Source organism: Papaver somniferum, chromosome 3 (genome assembly GCF_003573695.1).
Source record: "Papaver somniferum cultivar HN1 chromosome 3, ASM357369v1, whole genome shotgun sequence".
NCBI classification, from domain to species: Eukaryota; Viridiplantae; Streptophyta; class Magnoliopsida; order Ranunculales; family Papaveraceae; genus Papaver; species Papaver somniferum.
This window is the reverse complement of record NC_039360.1, coordinates 48,154,912-48,174,483: the sequence shown is the minus strand read 5'-3', so window position 1 is coordinate 48,174,483 and position 19,572 is coordinate 48,154,912. Positions and strand designations below refer to the sequence as shown.

Sequence of the window (19,572 nt, the reverse complement as noted above, 5' to 3'; positions counted from 1 at the left end):
GTTAGGGTTTGTAATTTTTGCTCTGTAAATTATTCTCTGATATATAGATGGGTTGTTTAGTTTATAATTATCATGTTGAAGGATGGGTTGTTTGTTGTAAATTTATTCTCCGTATTCACGGTATATAGATGTATATCTTTGATTTCTTAATCAATTGGAGGATTTGGACTGATTATAATAAAAAAATTTGTTTAATTTTTGAAATTGTTTGTAACTATTTACTTATTGATTGATTATCTTCTACTCATGCTGGATTGGTACTTCATCTGAACTAATGGATAGATCTTGATGACGATGGTGATGGTGTCGATCTATTGTGGGTGGAGGTGGTTCTACTGGTCATAACTCAGGGATAATGATGACGGTTGTTTATAGGCCGTAAAGATAAAGGGCTGGGGTTGTTTATAGGCCGAGAAGATAAAGAGTTGGGATTTAATTAATTCTATAGAATTGTTTTGGAACCACCATCACGGCTTCCCTAGATTCACATTAGATGAACGAGCTAAATGGAAAATCAAGGGGATTCTAGGTTAGCCGAGATGGAGATTAAGCTCTGTCGTGAATTGAGACTTGTAACAATGTATGTATTCTTTGTACACCAATCGGATTTATATCACCATTGATGGGTAACAAGACTGAAGTTGAAATACCCGTTTAATACCCGGAACCGGTGGATACCCAGCTGTTTAACAAGGTCCGATTCTGGGTCATCTATTTTAGTAACCGGACCCGGAACCGGGAAAAATAATAGGGTCCGGTTCTGGGTAGTATGTTACCTGGGAGGACCCGGACCCATTGACATCCCTAGTCGACACCATATAGGCTAATAGGGTGTGGAAGGAAGTGGTCGACACTCAATATATACATTGTTTGACGAAGGATTTTGTCCATAAACATGTTTGTTTATTTCAGTGACTTGGTCACTATTTAATGTTTGAGGAAAACATTATTGTTTTCAAATTCTTGCCTATGATTACTTAGAAGTTAAATGTTAATTATTCCCACTTTCAGTTTCAGAAACAGATCAGAGTTGCGCAGCGAAGGCTCGAGGAGTTGACCCCGTTAATTAATTAATTTCTGCTATGTCTATTATGTTTGTTTATTCTCTGAGCGGGGCTAGTTTTGGTTAAGTTTTATAGCACATTTCTTAATTGAATGTTTATGTAAATGATTTAGATTCTTAGTGCCTCTGTATTTAGTTAATCTCTTGGATTAGTCATCTGCTAGCTTTGGGGGAGCTACAATGTTGGTATCAGAGCTCACTATTAGATCTTACATGGGAAATAATAGGAATAGCCAGTGCTAGTTAGTGAACTAGAATAGTTTAGAATTGGGTTGGGTTGTGAGATATATCGTAATCACTAAAAACTATCAATAACTAAAAGATTTGTTTGGTGTATTAAATTTTTTTGCTTATTTGTGTGTATATTTTTGAAGTAAATTTTTTAGGTGACGCCAGTTATGATAGAAGTTTAGTGATTCGTTAATCTTAGCAAGTTAATATTTTGTTAATCTAGCACTGGAGAATAGTGAAGGTTGTGTTTTCTCTGTTCGTAGGAAGGCATTGTTGGGATTGGCCAACCTTGACAGGGCAACTGCATTCAGAGATGACTGATCATAAAAGTATGTTATAATTATTTTAGAAACCGAAATTTCAATTTCACTTAGAAAGACTTGTAGGAATCTTCCTTGAAGTTAGAGACAAATATCTTATAAAAATAGGAATTAGTGTAAGCAAATTAGACTTCCATATTTGATAGAACTTAAAATCAACATAGTTGAACCCAGACTGCAAATTTTAGTTGTAGAAAGCCATATAGGTTTGTGCTTTGTTTTATATTGTTTGCGCTTAGATAGGAGATATGATTCATCTTTAAGATGGGGAGTTTTTTTTGAAGACCATAAGGATGGGTTGAATTTCGAGGACGAAAATGTATAAGGTGGGGAGAATGTAAGGACCCTCAAGCTCGTCAACGCTATTAGACTAGTCAAGAGACGTTTTAGTCGATAATGAATCGATTAGTTTAACACGAACGTTAATTAATAGGAATTAATCTAACAACGATTTAGATATGAAATTAGTACCTCTTGATAGATCTCTAAAAGTTATGCAGAATGGACCACTTGCACGCGTCATCCAGACAATGCGTGAAGAAGATTTATCAATTTGTTTACGGAGAGAAAAATAGTCATTTTGTAGTTTACCGCCTTGGAAGCCCTTATCCAGATCGTGGGTGCCTCAGTAGAATTTGGTCGGCCTTATCAACTCAATCGAGAGGATAAGCTCTCATTTCTTCTTCTTCGTTCTCTTTCATTCTTCTTTCTTCATCTCTTTCTTTTTCTTCTGTTCTTCGCGGCTGCTGCTTCTGAGAGAAGTGTGAGAATCGATTAGAGAGGGTTAGTTGATGAAGATGTTCTGATGATGTAGGAGTTGGTGTTTCTGTTAATTATTAAGAATAAGATTGAGATGATGTTATAAATCGTAGTTAGGATTTCTGACATTCATTGGAGTTACGATTTCAGATGACTAAGAAGATATTTAAGGATGAGTTGGTCGATCTGATGATCATGGTGGTGTTAAGTCCTGTGTTGATTCAAAATCAGGAAGAATCAAAAGAATGGTTTTCAATTTGATTTTAGAGTTGTGTGGATTTGAGATGTTGATCGAGTTGCTAATGGATTGAGGACTAATGGGTATTGTTTAATTGAAGTTCTGAAGTTAATTTTGTGAGGATTTGAGAATTAGGGTTTTTGTTCTTTCCCAAAACAGAAATTAGGTCTTCAGTGGATTTGATTCGGCGTATCATAAATTCAAAGGAAACTAAAGTTTGGGTAAGCTTCTAATTATTCGAAGTTTGAGATTTTAAATTTGATTGCTTGAATTGTTGAGATTAAGTAGTTATGAATGAATCTTCAATTGAGGTTGTTGATGATATGAGCCTTGAGGAAGGAAATGAGGAACTGTTATTGAGGCTTTTGAGAAACTGGTAATGATGTTGATATAGATTGTTGTGGCTGTATTGCTATGCAATGTTGGTGGAGTTGAAATAAAAGATGTGGTTGTTATAGTGGTGGTGTTTTACAGTCACAGAGGCGATTCTAGGAGAAACAAGCATGAACTGAGTTTATGTTTAGGTGAAACGGAAATGGTAATGGTTCTGTAAGATACAGGGATTTGAGAGTGATGGTTTGTTGTTGTTGAATGTTAGTTGCTATAATAAGAATGGTGGTAAAGAAGGTGGGTTGTTTTCCTGAATTAGGATTGAGCATAGTTGAAGGTTGTTGTTCTGTGGTTGAGTTTTATAATGGGGTTATGTAGCTGCAAGTGATGAACATGAATAAGCTAATGGTGTTGTATTGGCGAGATACTGATATGAGAGATATAGACGGTGATGCAGTTATAGGTTAGTGTTGATAGATGATTGCAGGAGGCTTATGCTATGGTTGTGTGTTGTTCAAGATGAGGTGTTAAATCACAAGTGTGAAAAGTGAATTAGATGGTGGTGTTGTCTGTGAAGTTTTATTCGTAATTGAGTTAGTGATCACAGTACATGGAGGAGGTCTGAGATGCATTTGATTGAGTAATGAGATTGCAGTGTAAATGAAATAGTAAGTTGAACTTTGTGCAAGTAAGGGATCTAGTGGTTTTATTGAACTGAACTTAGTAGTGTAGTAGTTCAGCTGAGTTAATGAACTGAAATTGATTGTAATGCTGCTGGCAGTGGCCTTAATGAAGCCTGCAACTATAGATTAAGGTAAACTCAGTTTACTACTGTAATTGAGTTGTGAAGTTTATTTAAGTTAAATGTTTGAGTTGTTGTTGTTTTGTTTAATGAAAATGTTGCACCAAATCTGTAATAGAAGTTTAGATTAGGCTTTTGGCCTATTAGTCATCCCAGTCAGTTTAGCTGAATCAATTTGTTTAGCTGACTTAGTGTGACTGACTGAGTTAACTCAGTGAACAGACCTGACCAGACTTGACCGATTTGACTTAGTTTACCATTGACTTGACCTTTGACTGACGTTTACCGTTAGTTGACCCCGTTGACCATTAGAGACTGTAGTTGACTCAGATGGACTGGACCTTAGTTTAACGGACCGTTTGTTGGGCTTGGGCTTATAGACAGTTTTCCTAATGAGTATGTATTGGACCTTTGTGGTCTGAATTAGCATTTGGTTCCTTCTACAAAGTTGTGGGTATTCATAAGACTTAGTTAATAGACTATAGAATCAACCTAATTCAATTAGTAAACCCTAGCTATGCTAAAGTAAGAGAATGGAAAGGTGTAGAAACATAATGGGCTTAGAACCATTAGATAGATCATTAAACTTATAATTAGATAATTGTATGAAATTATGTTATTAGCCTTGTGTGAGCCTTTTTGGTTAAACTCTTAGAGCTCTTGTGTGATTAACAGTTAGTCTTTATTAACAACGATCGATTCAAAGGATGAACCAGTGGATCGTGAATCTCGAGGTAGGCGTGGCTTGTCATCAAAGAGGTGGGAATACATTTGACTCTTTGGTAACCATTGTTGCTTCTTTTACAAAAGTTTATGTTTAACAAACTCATGCATTGTTTGTTCGTGCATTCCAAGCTTTGTTTAAAATGCACTATGATAATTCTGTCGATTCTGTGAATCTTTCCACGATTTGGAAAGGAGTTGTAATGTTTTATTTGTCATTATGAATTGTTATGGAAACTAAGAATTTCCATTTGTATGCCTAATAGGTGTATAAGGAATTGGTCGACACCTATTAGGAAATTGATAGGTGTATAGGATACGCTCATTCATTTATATCTACATGAATTCTTCTTTTATGCTTAATAGGTGTGTAAGGAATTGGTCGACACCATATAGGCTAATAGGGTGTGGAAGGAAGTGGTCGACACTCAATATATACATTGTTTGACGAAGGATTTTGTCCATATACATGTTTGTTTATTTCAGTGGCTTGGTCACTATTTAATGTTTGAGGAAAACAATATTGTTTTCAAATTCTTTCCTATGATTACTTAGAAGTTAAATGTTAATTATTCTCACTTTCAGTTTCAGAAACAGATCGGACTTGCGCAGCGAAGGCTCGAGGAGTTGACTCCGTTAATTAATTAACTTCTGTTATGTCTATTATGTTTGTTTATTCTATTCGCAAACAAAATGACTATTGTATATGTATCATTTGAGAGAAGTTCTTGTATATATATTTTTGAGCGGGGCTAGTTTTGGGTTAAGTTTTGTAGAACATTTCTTAATTGAATGTTTATGTAAATGATTTAGATTCTTAGTGCCTCTCTATTTAGTTAATCTTTTGGATTAGTCAACTGCTAGCTTTGGGGGCGCTACAGTTGTGATACAATTGAACTTTGATGTTGTGTAATAATACTATGACACTGTGTAACAATGATTGAGAATTCTTGTTTTCTCATTGTTATAGCTACGGATTTTCAACAACGATGATGCTAAACTTACAACCTTTGGAATCATTGGAGTACTTGGAAGTGACGAAGATTTCGAGTAATGTTGAAGAACCAATGAGATCATACATGTGGAAGAGAAGCTACAAAAGTTTATTTATTTATTTTTTATTCCATATGTTTTGATAGTTTTGCCACTAAAATTGACAAAGGGGGAGATTGTTAGAGCACTGCTCGGTCGAGCTCGCATCCGTTGCTATCACAAGTATGTTTGTCAATATTAGTGATCAAAACTATAAGTCTTGATTTCTAGTCTACTTATCAAAACTATAAGTCTTGATTTCTAGCTATATGAACACTCTTATATCAACCTTATTCATCTTAACCACAACTAGTTCAAATGACTCAAATGAAACTAGTTAAAGAGTTGTTCAATTCCTATGTTCTCATAGAAGTATACAAAAACACAATTGAAGCATAATCGGTTTGACTCACTCGAATCAATTAATGAACATTATAGCCAAGGTTTGCAAAGAATGCATTTCTTAATATATAAATGTATTAGTTCATGAACAAACCGATTTTAAAACTTTAACCACTCAAGTATGCAAATGGGTACGCATACTTAAGTAGCCGGCCTGAGTTTGGGTTCGCCAGTATGCGAACGGGCACCCATACCTTAGTACACTTGCAAAACCCAGCAGAAATTCCCGAACCTATACTTTACGCAAGTACACGTACCGGTATGTGTACTTGGTACACGGAATTTCACAACTACAAGTACGCATACGGGTATGCATACTCTAGTTCCGGTCATGGATCACATACATGCAAGAATGCACCCTATGTTCATAATCCAATGATGGAGAAGTATTCTAAACTCTATTTCAATCATTGAAACTTTCTTAGAGGATGACAATAGCCGTTTTCACACACTATTAGCATCAAAGCAATTTCAAGTTAATGAAATAATCATAACGAAACATTCCAAGTCTACACCAAATGATTGTATCACACAAACCATGTAAGATGTTACTCGACAATTTTTACATGATCATCTTTTGACTTTCGTCAAGAATATAGGATGAACTTGGTTGAAGCAAAAGATTATCAACACATATTTCGATAAATATGTAAGCGAGTTAATCTCAGCTCGAAATCTCAAATGTGTATAATCGACAACTATATAGTAATACGACTTTTGTCTCAATATAGGAGATAGAGTAGAAATATACTTTCCAAGTGATAGATGAGTTTTAGTCTCCACATACCTTTTGTTGATGAAGTTCCACAAGCTCTCCTTAGTAGTTCTTCGTCTTCAATTGATGAACGCCGTGAAGTCTAATGCTCAACTACACAATTTATCCTAGTCCGAGACATCACTATAAGTAGACTAGAAATCAAGATTTATAGTTTTGATCACTAACATTGACAAACAAGGTTGAGATAGCAACGTTTGCGAGTTCGACCGAGCAGTGCTCTAGCAATTATATTTTGTACAGTTTTATTGTCAAGAACCACATGCAAGAGATCAATATTCCATGTTTTTGGGTCCTGATTAATCATCTGGTCAACGGTCTTCATGTTTGTTGATCTAATTCTATCACTGACCTTATGACCCAAGCATGAGACCCAGTTATCATCCCATATAGAAACAAGTTTCCCATCTCATATTTCCCAACAATAATAATCTCTTATAATGGCAAGTCTTATACTAATTCCTTTCCATATATAATAACCATGTTCATAGACACAATGCAAATGATTAGTATTAGCAAAATATTTATGTTTCAAGATTTTTACCCAAGGAGCATCAGGCCTATTCAACATTCTCCATGCTATCCTAACAAGTAAAGCTATATTCATATCAGCAGTCTTTTTTATATCAAGACCTCTTAAAGCTCTTGGTTTAACCACAACTTCCCGCTTTATTAGATAAACACCTTTTGTATCCTGATTCTTATTCAACCAAAAAATCCAACAAATATTATCTAGCCTACCAGTCAGCTTCTTTGGCATAGGAAAGACTGCCGAATGGTGAGAAGCTAAGGATCCTAACACAGTTGTGTTATAATGGTCCTAGCTGGCTGATTGAAATGCATACTCTTCCAAGTAGCTAAATTACCATGAAATTTGTCCTCCAAGTGAGAAAGGGTCTCCATCTTGTTAATCTCTATGGATAAGAAGAGGCATCCCTAAATACCTGATTTGTCAAAATTAATTGACTGGCCCGAATAAGTGATGAAGTCTTTGATTATTCTATCTAACTGTCTGGTATTTGTATTTTTATCTTTAATAAAAATGAGACGATCATCAGGAAAAAAAATAGACGACTTATCGCTCGATTGTTTCTAGTCACTTTGACACCCTACAAGAGACCACTATTTTCAGCATGTATAAGTAATCTTGAAGAAGATTCGGTACAAATAATAAACAAATAAGGGGACAAGGGATCTACCTGTTTAAGACCCTTGTGGGGATAAAGAAACTCACTTGTTGAGCCATTCAACAATACAGGAGTAGAAACAGTAAAAACACACTAAAAAACCATCTTACGCCAATCTTCATGAAATCCTAGCTTCTTAAGGGACGCATCAAGAAAACCCTACTCAATTTTGTCAAAGGATTTTGACATCTCAAGTTTGATAGCCATAAGACGTTTTTTCTTAGCTTTACACTTTCTCATACTATTTACAAGCTCATGAACAAGGACAATATTGTATGTCATCTGTCTAAAAGATAAGAAAATAGCTTGGTATGAGCTTGTAAACTTATCCCTAACTTCCTTAAGCCTAGATGGGAGTTTAGAAAATATGTTATAACATACATTTCTTAAGCTAATAGGTCTAAAATCAGAAGCTAGTTTAGGATAGTTAGGCATAAGAACTAAGGAGATTAAACTATGATTCATATGTTTAAACAGATGTTTTAAAAAAGCTTGGACCATCTTGTTTGAAAATCTCTAACTTGTTCTTCTAGATAATTAAAATATAAAATACTCGAAGAATAAACATCCACAAATAAAATAAAAAATGTCAATTGATTCTTTCATTACGATGGACCACAAATTACCTGAACCTTCAAATGAGATTTACACTACGAACAATTACTTTCACAATTCTCACTCAGGTTCAAAATCGGATCCGAGCCTTTCTGAAAACTGGTTCCATCAAAATCTTCACTAAAAGACTTATAAATAAAATAATAAACCTGCAAGATTCTTAGTAAAAAGATATATTTACATCACAAGGTTCGGTTTTCCCTATTTCCTACTCCCACTTTTCTTATTTCCCATTCTCCTCACAATTTCTATTTACCATCTACCTTGACCATAAAAGTCAAACTAACTATGATCATAATCATTACCACTTTTATTTGTCCTCTTCTTCCTTACCTATCTAACAAAAAAGCCATTAAAAAATCATCAAGGTTACATATACAAATTAATTAACGATTACCATCAACAGGAAAATCATTATTATGAAAGATTCCATTAATAATGTCTATATGAACCGGACCATCTAGCTTGATAATGTCTATCATGTTCTTCCAAAGAACCAAAATATGAAATACCCGAAGATAAAACGTCTACAATTAAAATGAAAAATGTCAACTGATTCTTTCAATGTGATAGGATCCACATTACTAATTACACGTCACTGAGATCTACATTCTCTTCACAATTCTCAGTCAGGTTCAAAATCGGAGCCGAACCGTTCTTCTGAAAACTATTTTTTTCAAAATCTTCATCAAAAGGCTTCTAAATAAAATATTAAACTTGCTGGGTTCTTTGTCAAAGAAATATTTATATCATAAGGTTCTAAAAGTAATGAAATCTTTAAGTAACATGTTAAATCTTCACTTAGTTGTTATTGTTCTCGATATCTTCAAATCATCACGAATTTCTTAGTCGGTTTTCTGCAGAACACAATATAAAGACATTTTACATCTTAGAGCTAACTATAATAGTATAAGAAAGAAAATAACGGCAATCCCAATTAGTATTGTAGGTTATTATCCTGAAAGAAAATCTGCATACAACTTAATTTGTCAGGATGATTTAGGAAAGTCTGATTCTTCCTCAAAGTAGAAACAATCATGGCACCTCAAATGTCCTCCTTAAATAAAGCATCTCTTATGGATACTAGCACATCGAAAGTTGTTAGAGGGGAGGTCTTAATCTAAATTTTTAGCCCTTAGAATATATTTCAAAACCTATGTTCGGGAAAAGATATTCTAAATCTTTAGCCCTTAGAACAAGGGAGGAATACATGAGATGATTTTGACAACTTAGTAAGTATTCTCCAAGTAAGAGTTTCTATTGAAGCAGCAGGTGCCTTGTTTGAGGAAGAATTGAGATCAACCTTATACGTAAGACTAGCATATCTTTATTAGCTATTTCTTTTACTTGACACGTCAAGACACTGGAGGGGAGACCCCCTCGCCTTATAAAAGACTTTAAAAAAAAAAGAGTCATAACAAAGATAGCAGCCAGTATTTGCAGAGGAGTTATACATAAATTTTCCACTAAAGAGTTCTAGGGTAAACAAATAAGTGACAGGCTTAACATGCTACAACATTTGAGGTGGAAAGAAGCAATGGGGTTTTCATGTTTCTTTTGTCTCTATCGCGTGGAAATAGTCCAAAATATTAGAAGGCTGGTTCATAAACTACCTATTCGTAATAGCATTCGCATTTTCAATTGAATTGAATAACAGTTTCCCTTGCAGATGGAAAATTCGTTTCAAAAGTAGAATGACATGTATGCGTCCATAAATGCCACAAGGCAATGCAACAAAGTCTTTCCGGTTGAAAACCAAATGGAGAAGTGATGGATGCTAATATAATATATAAGGATAGTTAGAGAACAGCTAAACCTTAGGAATCAAAGGGGTAGAGGACAGCATGAACCATGCGAATTTTGTGAAACGGCACCATGGTTTTAAGCAGTTGCATCATTGTTCGAAAAGACGTCGCACCTCTCAGTAACTTTTACTTTTTAGGCAGGAGCCTTTTAGCCAAAAATGTACAATAAAAAGACCTCCTTTTTTTGGGGGAAAAGCAATATTATTCTGGAAAGTGTACTAAAATCATTAAAGCAGAGACTCTTTTGAATTTATTTCAAAACCTCTGTTCAGAAGAAAGATGAAAAAATACTGAATTTTTAGGGAGGAAACCGGGAGATGATTTTGACATCTCAGTAACTATTCTCCAACTAAGACTTTCTATCAAAGCAGCAAGTACCCAATTCGAGGAAGAATTGAATAATCAAACCTTATAAGCAAGACTAATATCTTTATTAGCTATTTCTTTTACTTGACATGTCAAGACACTAGAGAGGAGACCGACCTCACCTCTACATAGTGTTTCTTTTACTGAATAATAACACATACAGCAGCCAGTATTTGCAGAGGAACTCTACATAGTGTTTCTTCTATTAAAAGGTGAAAAACACTAATTGCAAAAAAAACAAAGAAAAAAAATCCATGTGAAGACATTCATCCTAGGATGGGATTTAAGAGTCCCAAACTTGAGACCAAAAATGATAATAGGGTTGAAAAAGTAGGAGTAGTGACTTCATTGTAAGCTAATTTTCAGTAGTAAATGCGGTGTGAGGATCCCATGACCATCCTTCCAACTAGTGTGTTTCCACCTAAATATATCATCCTCACTTGTGTGTGGCAATATGAGATAGTTGATAAAAGCATAAAGGTATATTCAGAATCAAAAACTCAACAGGATAAATTCCAACAGGGAGAAATAGGAGGATATAAGATGCTGCAGTATATATACCTTAAAAGGGTACCAGCCAAATAGGATGCAGGTGTAAAGAGCCGAGAGAGCTAGACAAAATGTCGCACCAGCAGATATTGCCTTAATCATTTCATTATCAACCCGTTTATTTACCCGTTTAGTAATAGCTTCTTTCTGTTGTGCAAAAGTAAGTTCACGATAATTGTCACCAACAATCTGCTTCATCCGTTCACTGACATAGTCAATTGGGGGAGCTTCCTAAAGAGACAATCAGAAATAAGATCATCCAAGCCGAGATCAGAAAGAAAGAAACAAACAAACAAAGTAAAAATATAACTTTTGATTTTGGGTGGAATTCTTAGATTCAGACGAAAACATCCTACCAAAACCCTCTTTTCTGGTGGTATTCTTAGCAGTAGACAACATCCTACCAAAACCCCTAAATCTATTTGCCATCTCTGCAAGACAAATGAAAAAAAAACCTAAATTTATATTTTCTTTCGATTTACTGAATCCAATCCCTAAATTATCCACAGTAACATTAAATAGAGATTAGAAGAGACAAAGAGAACTTACTCGATGGAGTCGAGGGGAATAAATATCACAGACACAAAAAAAAGGCGGGAGATTTCTGAAACAATTTCGACGATTGAAGTTTTTTTTTTTTTAAATTAGAAAAACAAAAGCCTAAGATACACTGAAGAACAAACCATTGTTAGGTCGGGTCCGGAACTGAAGTTACTGAACCCTTCCATTATATAGGAATATAGAAAATGATACAACGTACTCCACTTACTCACGTTAAGTTACATCTTTTCCCTAATAACCGTCAGACCATGATGCCATATCAATGGTTGCAATCTCGAGGATCACATTTTACACATGGCACTTTAGACTGCCTGTACCACGCATTAACTGAGCACCGTCTTACGCAACTTAGCACCAGGCATCCGTGTTCGGATTCTTTGTCACTGTCAGAAAAGGTATGTCTTCATAGATTTGTCAGGAAACCCTCTTTGATAATAGCCGCGATCAAGTTGGAGAACGTATGACCGTTCGTACAAGCGAAGACATTGGTCGGTCGTGTATGCGAGTAAGTTTTGGCAGGAATTGAAAGTTACTTATGCTTTTGAAACATATGGTTTGTTTTCTGTAGGATTTTTCGGTAGGTAAAGAGATTTTTGAACGACTTGCAAAGGTATTTTAAAAAGGGAATAAAACTTTGCTTGGCTAATAAATGGAAATCCCAAGTATGAATGTAAAATATTGCAAACATTTTGGAGGAATTACAAAGGCTGCAGAAAGCATGGAAATATTATAAAGCGATGGTAGAATATGTTTACGCGCCGAATGCTTCGAGCCACTTGCCATGTATTACCATCCCTTATGGTTTATCAGTGTTGATGAGTTTGTAATAACCACCTAATATGGCTTCAATGACCAGATATGGCTCTTCAGGTGAAGCAGTAACCTTCTTGACTGTATCTTCAACTTGGAAGAAGTTGGGCTTTGGTACCTCAGGTTTATCGCATATCCTAAGGATAGTTTGGTTACTAATTTTCTTATTTGCGGCAGAGACGATTCCTACCCACTTAATAAACTATCGAAAAGGATCAGTTTCCCATTCAATCGCCGAGTCATCTTGGGATTGGTATTTGGGTCAAGTCCCCAAGTCTTGATCGGGCGTGGGCAGCTGGTTGTGAGGAAATCGGATAAGCGGGACTTACTTGTGCGCGGAATCTGCGGACATATGATCCCACGTCCTCTCCTGGTAAGTGCTTCACATCCAGATGCGCTATGCGGCAAAATTCGTTTAGCAGGTCGTCTTCATGATTCGCCGGCTTGTTGGATAATCTTGGAGGTGTCGACACCAGCAGAGAGGGTTCACTCGTTTTCATTTTTTTGTTACGAATCCATGGGCTCCCCAATATCATATCATATTTTGGGTCTACTTTGATATTATAAAACTTAACATATGTCTGAATATCATCCATTTTTACCACTGGAGTGATGTGTCCATATGCACTTTTGAGTTTCCTTCGGAATCATTGATTATTGATGGTGGATATGCAACTTCATGTCTTGTAATTCCCACGGCTCTTAGAGTCTTGATAGTGATGATGTTAACATCGATCCCCACGTCAATTAGTACCCGCTCAAATTCAGTATTCTTGAGGTAAGCAGTAGTGAGAAGTCCCCAGCCAAGCTTCTCATCGTGTTTAACTGCTACTTCAAAGCAAACTCGGGATATGCAGTATCCTTTTCATCAAAGAGTAAACGCTTACCAGACACAACAAGGTTAAGGGCAGAGAAGATTTTTTTGCGTTGTGCTCTTGAGAGGTGGAGAAACTCACACATACGTTCCATCATAGATTGGACAGTTCTATTGACCGAGTCTCCGCAAAGAGTAAAATTCATGACATGGAGGGGGTCTTTGTGAACGCCTTCAGTCCCCAGTTGTAGTTCTCCTGAATCTACTTTTTCCTTAAAGATGCGCTTCAAGCTGTTGCATTCACTAGTGGGGTGATTGGCAAATCTGTGAAAGCGACAATATTTAGGGTTTGATATTTCTTCGGCAGTTGGTGGACGTCGCACATGTGGTAACTTGATATCCCCGTCTTGTATCCATACTTCTAACAGTTCGAGGACTTCCTCCATGGGAAAGGAAAAACCTGGAGATACTGGATCTGCTTTTGGTTGTTGTTGTTGTTGTTGGCGCATAACTTTGGTTCAATTTGATACAGAACACTTAGTCTGTGATGTCGGCTGAGGTGTAGCCTTCCTCTTAGTCCCTTCATCGTTGACAACACCTTTGGATGGTTGATCAGAGTATGCTTATTTACTAGGCGCCTATCTCCGCGAGTGTCTCCACGACTTTGCTCTCTGGCGGGCCTCGTTCTCTCCCACAAGGCTGGATCCGTCGTTGCCGACCGCATAACAGCTTCATGTAAGAGAAGGTTTGGAATCGTAAATTTTCTAACAAGGCACGATATACAGGGATCATACCGTTGATACAAAGCTCCACTAATTGTAGTTCAGTCAAATTTTGATCGTGGCGGTCGAGACCTTGAGTCCGGAACCTTTTCACATAGTTTTCTGGATGCTCGTTATTTCTCTGGAACATTCTGCCCAAGTATGAAAGTGTGATATGCTCTGAGACGAAGAAATATTTTTTGTAGAAAATGTTAACCATCTGAGACCAACAGGAGATGTTGTTGGGGGCGCGATTGTTGTACCACGTATAAGATCTTCTCGTAAGAGACTTTGAGAATTCTTTGAGTCGCAACACCTGATTATATTCATGTTCTCCTAACGATTCTAGGAATCGGGAGATATGTTCCCTGGCGTTTCTGGTACCATCGTATAACAAGAAGGGAGGAGATGAATACCCTATTGGCAGTGGAATCCTCTGTAGGATCCTTTCGAGATATTCCCGCGTGATAAAATTTTGTTGAGGATGACTCCTTTCGCTCGTGTGGTTAGTAATAACCCGCACTTCGTCATCTCCTTGAGTGTTGACTCTGGAGGTGCCTGCGTCGCCGCTCATAACTTGTTCCATTTGGTGATGACGCTGGTCGGGTGTAAGATGCTCCGTTAAACTCTTCAGATAGGTGAGAACTTCCTTCTAAGTGGTGGGCATGGCTACTTGAGTTTCAGCCAAGGTGTCTTGCCTTCTCATTAAATCAGCTATGGTGGGGGTGCCTGCTCTTCGTTCCTGTCATCCTCGGTGGCATGGGGAGGAGTGTTGTTGTTTTCATTGAAAACATTTGGAGGAATGATCTTTGGAGTCCAGCCACCGATGTTGTTTGGATTATGGGTGGTTGCGGAGCTTGCATTGGGATTGGTTACCGAACCAGACCTAAGATCCACCATTTCGATTTTTCCTTCAGACAATTGAAGAATTAAATCTGTAGCCGAGAAATTGATCTCCGGCTGTGGTCGCCAATTGTTAATACCCAAAAATCGCTCCTAGGAAAAATAATGTAATGTTGAAGTACTTTCTTTTGGTTCGAAAATCAAAATCATACAAAACTAGCCTAAACCAAGAAATTGGTCGTTCACTTTTTGCTTCGGTTACAAAGAGATAAAATGGGTTGATCTTAGGGGAGGGAAAGCAAAGAAAGTTTGAGGAAATCAGTGGTGATCGAATTTGGGTGTGAGGTTATCGAACTATGAAAGAAGAAGAACTTTGGAATGATAAGCTTGTTATGTCTTATGAATAGACAAAGTTGTCTATTTATAGTTGTAGGGAACACTTACTATTTCCTCGTAAGTAGTGGAGATTGTGGAGAGATAGAGAGATGGGAACAATGGAGATAATGGTATGGTTACGCCACAAGTTTATGGAAACCCGTAAACTACCACTCCATTACTTAGCCACTTCCTTAACTGCTTACCACTACTTGTAACTTCCTTATCATTGGATGTTGGCATGTCGCACGTTTCTATAAACCACCAGACCAATACCCATAAGAATTCCCCCATGTAACATGTTTTTATTTACCGTAGGAATCATGGATTTGTTTCTAGTCTTGTCTAGATTGTCACGGTACTAACTGAGTAATAACCTAAGCTAGCCAGGCTTTGACTGCATAGCTTGAAGAGACAAATCGATCCAAGGGTATGCCAACACCCAGATAAGAGCTAGCTAGGTCGTGGCGCGGGTGCGACCTAGTTGATTAGCTAGTCGAGTCGGCATGGACATGGGTGCTAGGCTTGGAGAAACATAATCGTGGCCATATGGATTGGTTAGGCCGAGAGGCAAGGAGGCCGTTTCCAAAGACATGGCCAGGCTAAGAGGCGAGGTGGTCGTGGCCATATGACTAGGCCAGTAGACGGGAGGTCGTGGTCATGGTTAGCCAGGCCGGAAGATAGGGAGGTCGTTGTTGTGATTAGTCCAGGCTATGCCGACTAGCAAGGAGGCCGTGGATGATTGGAAGCCAGGCTAGGATGGATGGCAAGAAAATTTGGCCATGGTTATCCAAGATAGTATACATGGAGGCATGGCTATCCAGGCTAGGTATAAGGTGGTCGTGGCCACTAGATAGGCCAAGTCGGGAGATAGCAAGGTCGTGGCCTAACTAGCTAGTTGGCCATCTAGGAGGCTAAGAGGTCGAAGATATATGGATAGGCTAGGTCGGGCCTGAAGACAAGGAGGTCGTGGCCTGACTAGGTAGTTGGGTAGCTAGGAAGTTGGGCTAGGTTAACAGATAACATAGCCGTGGCCAATAGCCAGGATAAGGGGTAAAGAGATCGTGGCCGAGACAAGGTGTCCATGGCCGGTTGGACTAGACTAGGAGACCCTGAATAGTTAGGGAACTTGTGGCTATGGCCTTATCTAGTTGGCTAGCTAGGGATAGGGATGTCGTGGCCAAAGACATGGTCGGGCTAAGAGATAAGGAAGTCGTGGCCTGGCTAGCTAGTTGGCTAGCTAAGGAGTTAATGGACACGACCTGGTTATGGAGCACGGACATGTTGGCGCTAGCACTCCATTTGTAGCATATGGAACATAGTCGAGGAATTCTGCCGTGGAAGTTCTGCGACTCGAGGTAATGTTCCAAATATTATGCTTCAGGTAATTCAAAATAATAGCGTAATAGATTATTCTGAATATTTATTGCAGCATCAGTGTAGACTGATCAATGCATGAAAATTCATATGGCCGTACATAAAATAATGAGAGTTCAGCTGGGTGAAGCTCTAAAATTCGTGTAGGCATATTGAAGGCCGATATGGCCATTAGCAGGATACACATTCTCAATTCTCTTGCGGAATATGATTGAGAAGTAAGAATATATAATTTTGATGTTGGGTCAGGAATTTATACATATTTATATACATATATAAAATACCGAGAGTTCAGCTGGGTGAAGCTCTAGTACATATATGATTACAGATACGTCTCTGTATAGGTTCAGAAGCAGTTTTTACAAGTTTTGGCATTGTCAAAAAACCACCATCTACACTTGTATACTTCTATGAGAATATAAACAATTGAACAACTCTATGAGTAACAAAATTAGATTCATTTGATTATAAATTGATCTAGAAGTGTTAAGATGAACAAGGTTAAGAGAAAAGTGTTCATATGGCTAACTTCCGTTAACTGTTATTGAGCCAACTCAATATACACGTTTAGGTACGGTTACCCATATCTAAATGAAATATTTCATTTGTGTGTAACAAGATAAGACAATCTAACTGTTGAAAGATATTAGCTTGAATCTTAAATCATGTTTCATCTAACGGTGAATATTGAATGCTTTGTTACCAAGGTAACATTGATTGCAAACCTTGATTTGAAGAAAATATAGGGGAGAACTCTAACAACTAGGGGAACTGAATCCCCACACCTTTTCTGTGATACTAGTTGCGACTAGAGCCGATTCTCCTTTAACCTAGGTTTTTCCCAAAACCATTATAGGTTAACGACTTAAAGACTTCATTGGGATTGTGAAGCCAACCCCAACTATTTTCTTTGTAGTTGCGTGTTCTGATCTTACTTTGTTCTATCGTATTAAGTACTATCTTCACTAAGAGTTGCTCGAGATTATCTCCAATATGTAAGATTTAAAAAATTAATCACCAAGCTCTTTGTCTCATTCTTTGTGATTCCGCAATAACTTGTTCTACTACCATATAGTTAACTTATTGTTAGGCGATTCATATTGCTAGGCTGTTCATCGGGAATATAAGGCACGATGTATTAATTGGTTTATGTTCACCTTGATTCATCAAACGATGAAACAAAAACTCGTAGGTATTTCTGTAGGAGACAAATTTATCTATTCAACAGACTTTTCTGTGTGAGACAAATTTGTTTATCAAGTCTTCGACTTTGAGTCGTAACAAGTCTTAGTTGTGGGCGAGATCAACTAAGGGAATCAAGTGCGTAGAGTCCTGCTGGGATTCAGAGGCATAAGGAACGCGACTGTACCTTAATCAGTTTGATATTGGTTAGGGATCAACTACATTTCAGTCCGAAGTTAACTCGTAGTAGGATAGAGTCTGGTGTCTGTGTAAACAAAATTTCTCGTTAACAAAATTTCTGGTGTCTGTGTAATTTGTTTTTCGCATTATATTTTTTATATAATTGAAGCATCACAGGTTATGCGTAGTTCAATGAATTGGTAAATCCAACCTTTGGTTGTTGATTGACACTTGAACATTGGTCTTTGGTACCGTTCAATTTGTTTCTCATAATAATCAGGCTCACGGATTTCTATCTGTTTGATTTGCTGATTACATTGAGAAACATAGATATAACTCTTGGATATATATTTCCTTGATTGAGTCTGGATGTCTAGTTGATTCTCTTGGAAATATATTGGAGTTAATCCATACAGATTTCCTAAACGAAATATTGGGCGTGGTTGTTAGACCCCCCGATTTTTCAATTGGCATCAGAGTAGGAAAACACGTTTAAGACCTCATAAGTCTGTGTTTGTAGCAACCTGAATCTATGGAAAAAACCGTTATCTCAACAAACATACCACCAGATACAGGGATTTCGGAATTCTCTTCCATGGCTGATTTAATAAAATTTATAGAAGAAATTATTTCTAAACCTCCATCAGGTTTTGTTAGAGCACTGCTCGGTTGAGCTCGCAAGCGTTTTTATCTCAAGCTTGTTTGTCAAGTTTAGTTGCCAAAACTATAAGTCTTGATTTCTAGTCTACTTATAGATAAGTCTCGGACTAGGATAAAAATTGTAGTTGAGCTCTAGACTCCACGGTGTTCATCATACAAAGACGAAGAACTACTCAAGGAACTGGTGAAACTTCGTCGACTAAAAGGTATGTGGAGACTTGAACTTATCTATCACTCAAAAGTCTATCTACTCTATCTCATATCTTGAGACAAAAGTTGTATTGCTATATAAACTTCGATCATACACATTTGCTATTTCGGGCCGAGTTTATCTCGCTTATCTATTTCTCGAAATTTGTGTTGGTAAGCTTTTGCTTTGGCTAAGTTCATCTTTACAAGTGACGGAAGTCATGTTGATTATTTCAATATCTTGAAAATCGCTTTGATGAAGAATAGTGTGCGAGTAACCACTATTTAACATCCTCTAAGAATGTTTTAATGATTGAAATGAGAGTTTTTGCACCCAGAAATATTTTTGGGCACTAAACACGATGATTTTGGTGTTGTTAATGGAAACATGGTTAAAAACATGAAACCAGAATAAAGAAATGAGACGCAGATTTTACGTGGTTCAACATGGTTTTCCTACATCCACGGACGAATCCCCTTGGGGGGTGGTATTTTATTGATATTAGAATTACAGTAGTATTTTTTTCTCCTTGCAAGCCCCATTTCTGGACCTCAGGACCTCCCTATTTATACAGTTGAATTCCTAATTCCAATACAAACTTAAATTCTGCATGAAACTGCTG

General features: G+C 37.2%; 1 protein-coding gene across 6 annotated transcripts; it reads right to left on the bottom strand.

Annotated features, from left to right (window-relative positions):
• Window positions 1–8,424: 8,424 nt before the first annotated feature.
• On the bottom strand, window positions 8,425–11,883 carry LOC113356089. 6 transcript variants are annotated; one of them, XM_026599100.1, is made up of 4 exons: window positions 11,747–11,883; window positions 11,554–11,628; window positions 11,210–11,424; window positions 8,425–8,814 (listed from the first exon to the last, which is right to left on the bottom strand). In XM_026599100.1, exons 2-4 carry the CDS (start codon window positions 11,624–11,626, stop codon window positions 8,788–8,790), a joined length of 315 nt encoding a protein of 104 aa, XP_026454885.1. In that variant the 5' UTR covers window positions 11,627–11,628; window positions 11,747–11,883; the 3' UTR covers window positions 8,425–8,787. The 6 variants fall into 6 exon arrangements, 3 of the variants coding, with proteins under 3 accessions (XP_026454885.1, XP_026454884.1, XP_026454886.1); XM_026599099.1 differs by having other exon boundaries at window positions 8,425–8,810; XR_003362791.1 differs by lacking the exon at window positions 8,425–8,814 and adding an exon at window positions 9,011–9,334 and having other exon boundaries at window positions 11,210–11,428.
• Between the last annotated feature and the right edge of the window lie 7,689 nt (window positions 11,884–19,572).

Excerpts from the sequence above, each read along its gene's own strand:
- LOC113356089 (XM_026599099.1), bottom strand. The coding sequence starts at position 11,626 with ATGGCAAATAGATTTAGGGGTTTTGGTAGGATGTTGTCTACTGCTAAG. Across the intron at positions 11,425-11,553 it reads CACCAGAAAAGAGGGTTTTG|CTCCCCCAATTGACTATGTC; the intron begins GTAGGATGTTTT and ends CTCTTTAGGAAG. Across the intron at positions 8,811-11,209 it reads TTGGCTGGTACCCTTTTAAG|GTAAGGAAGAAGAGGACAAA; the intron begins GTATATATACTG and ends TTTGTTAGATAG.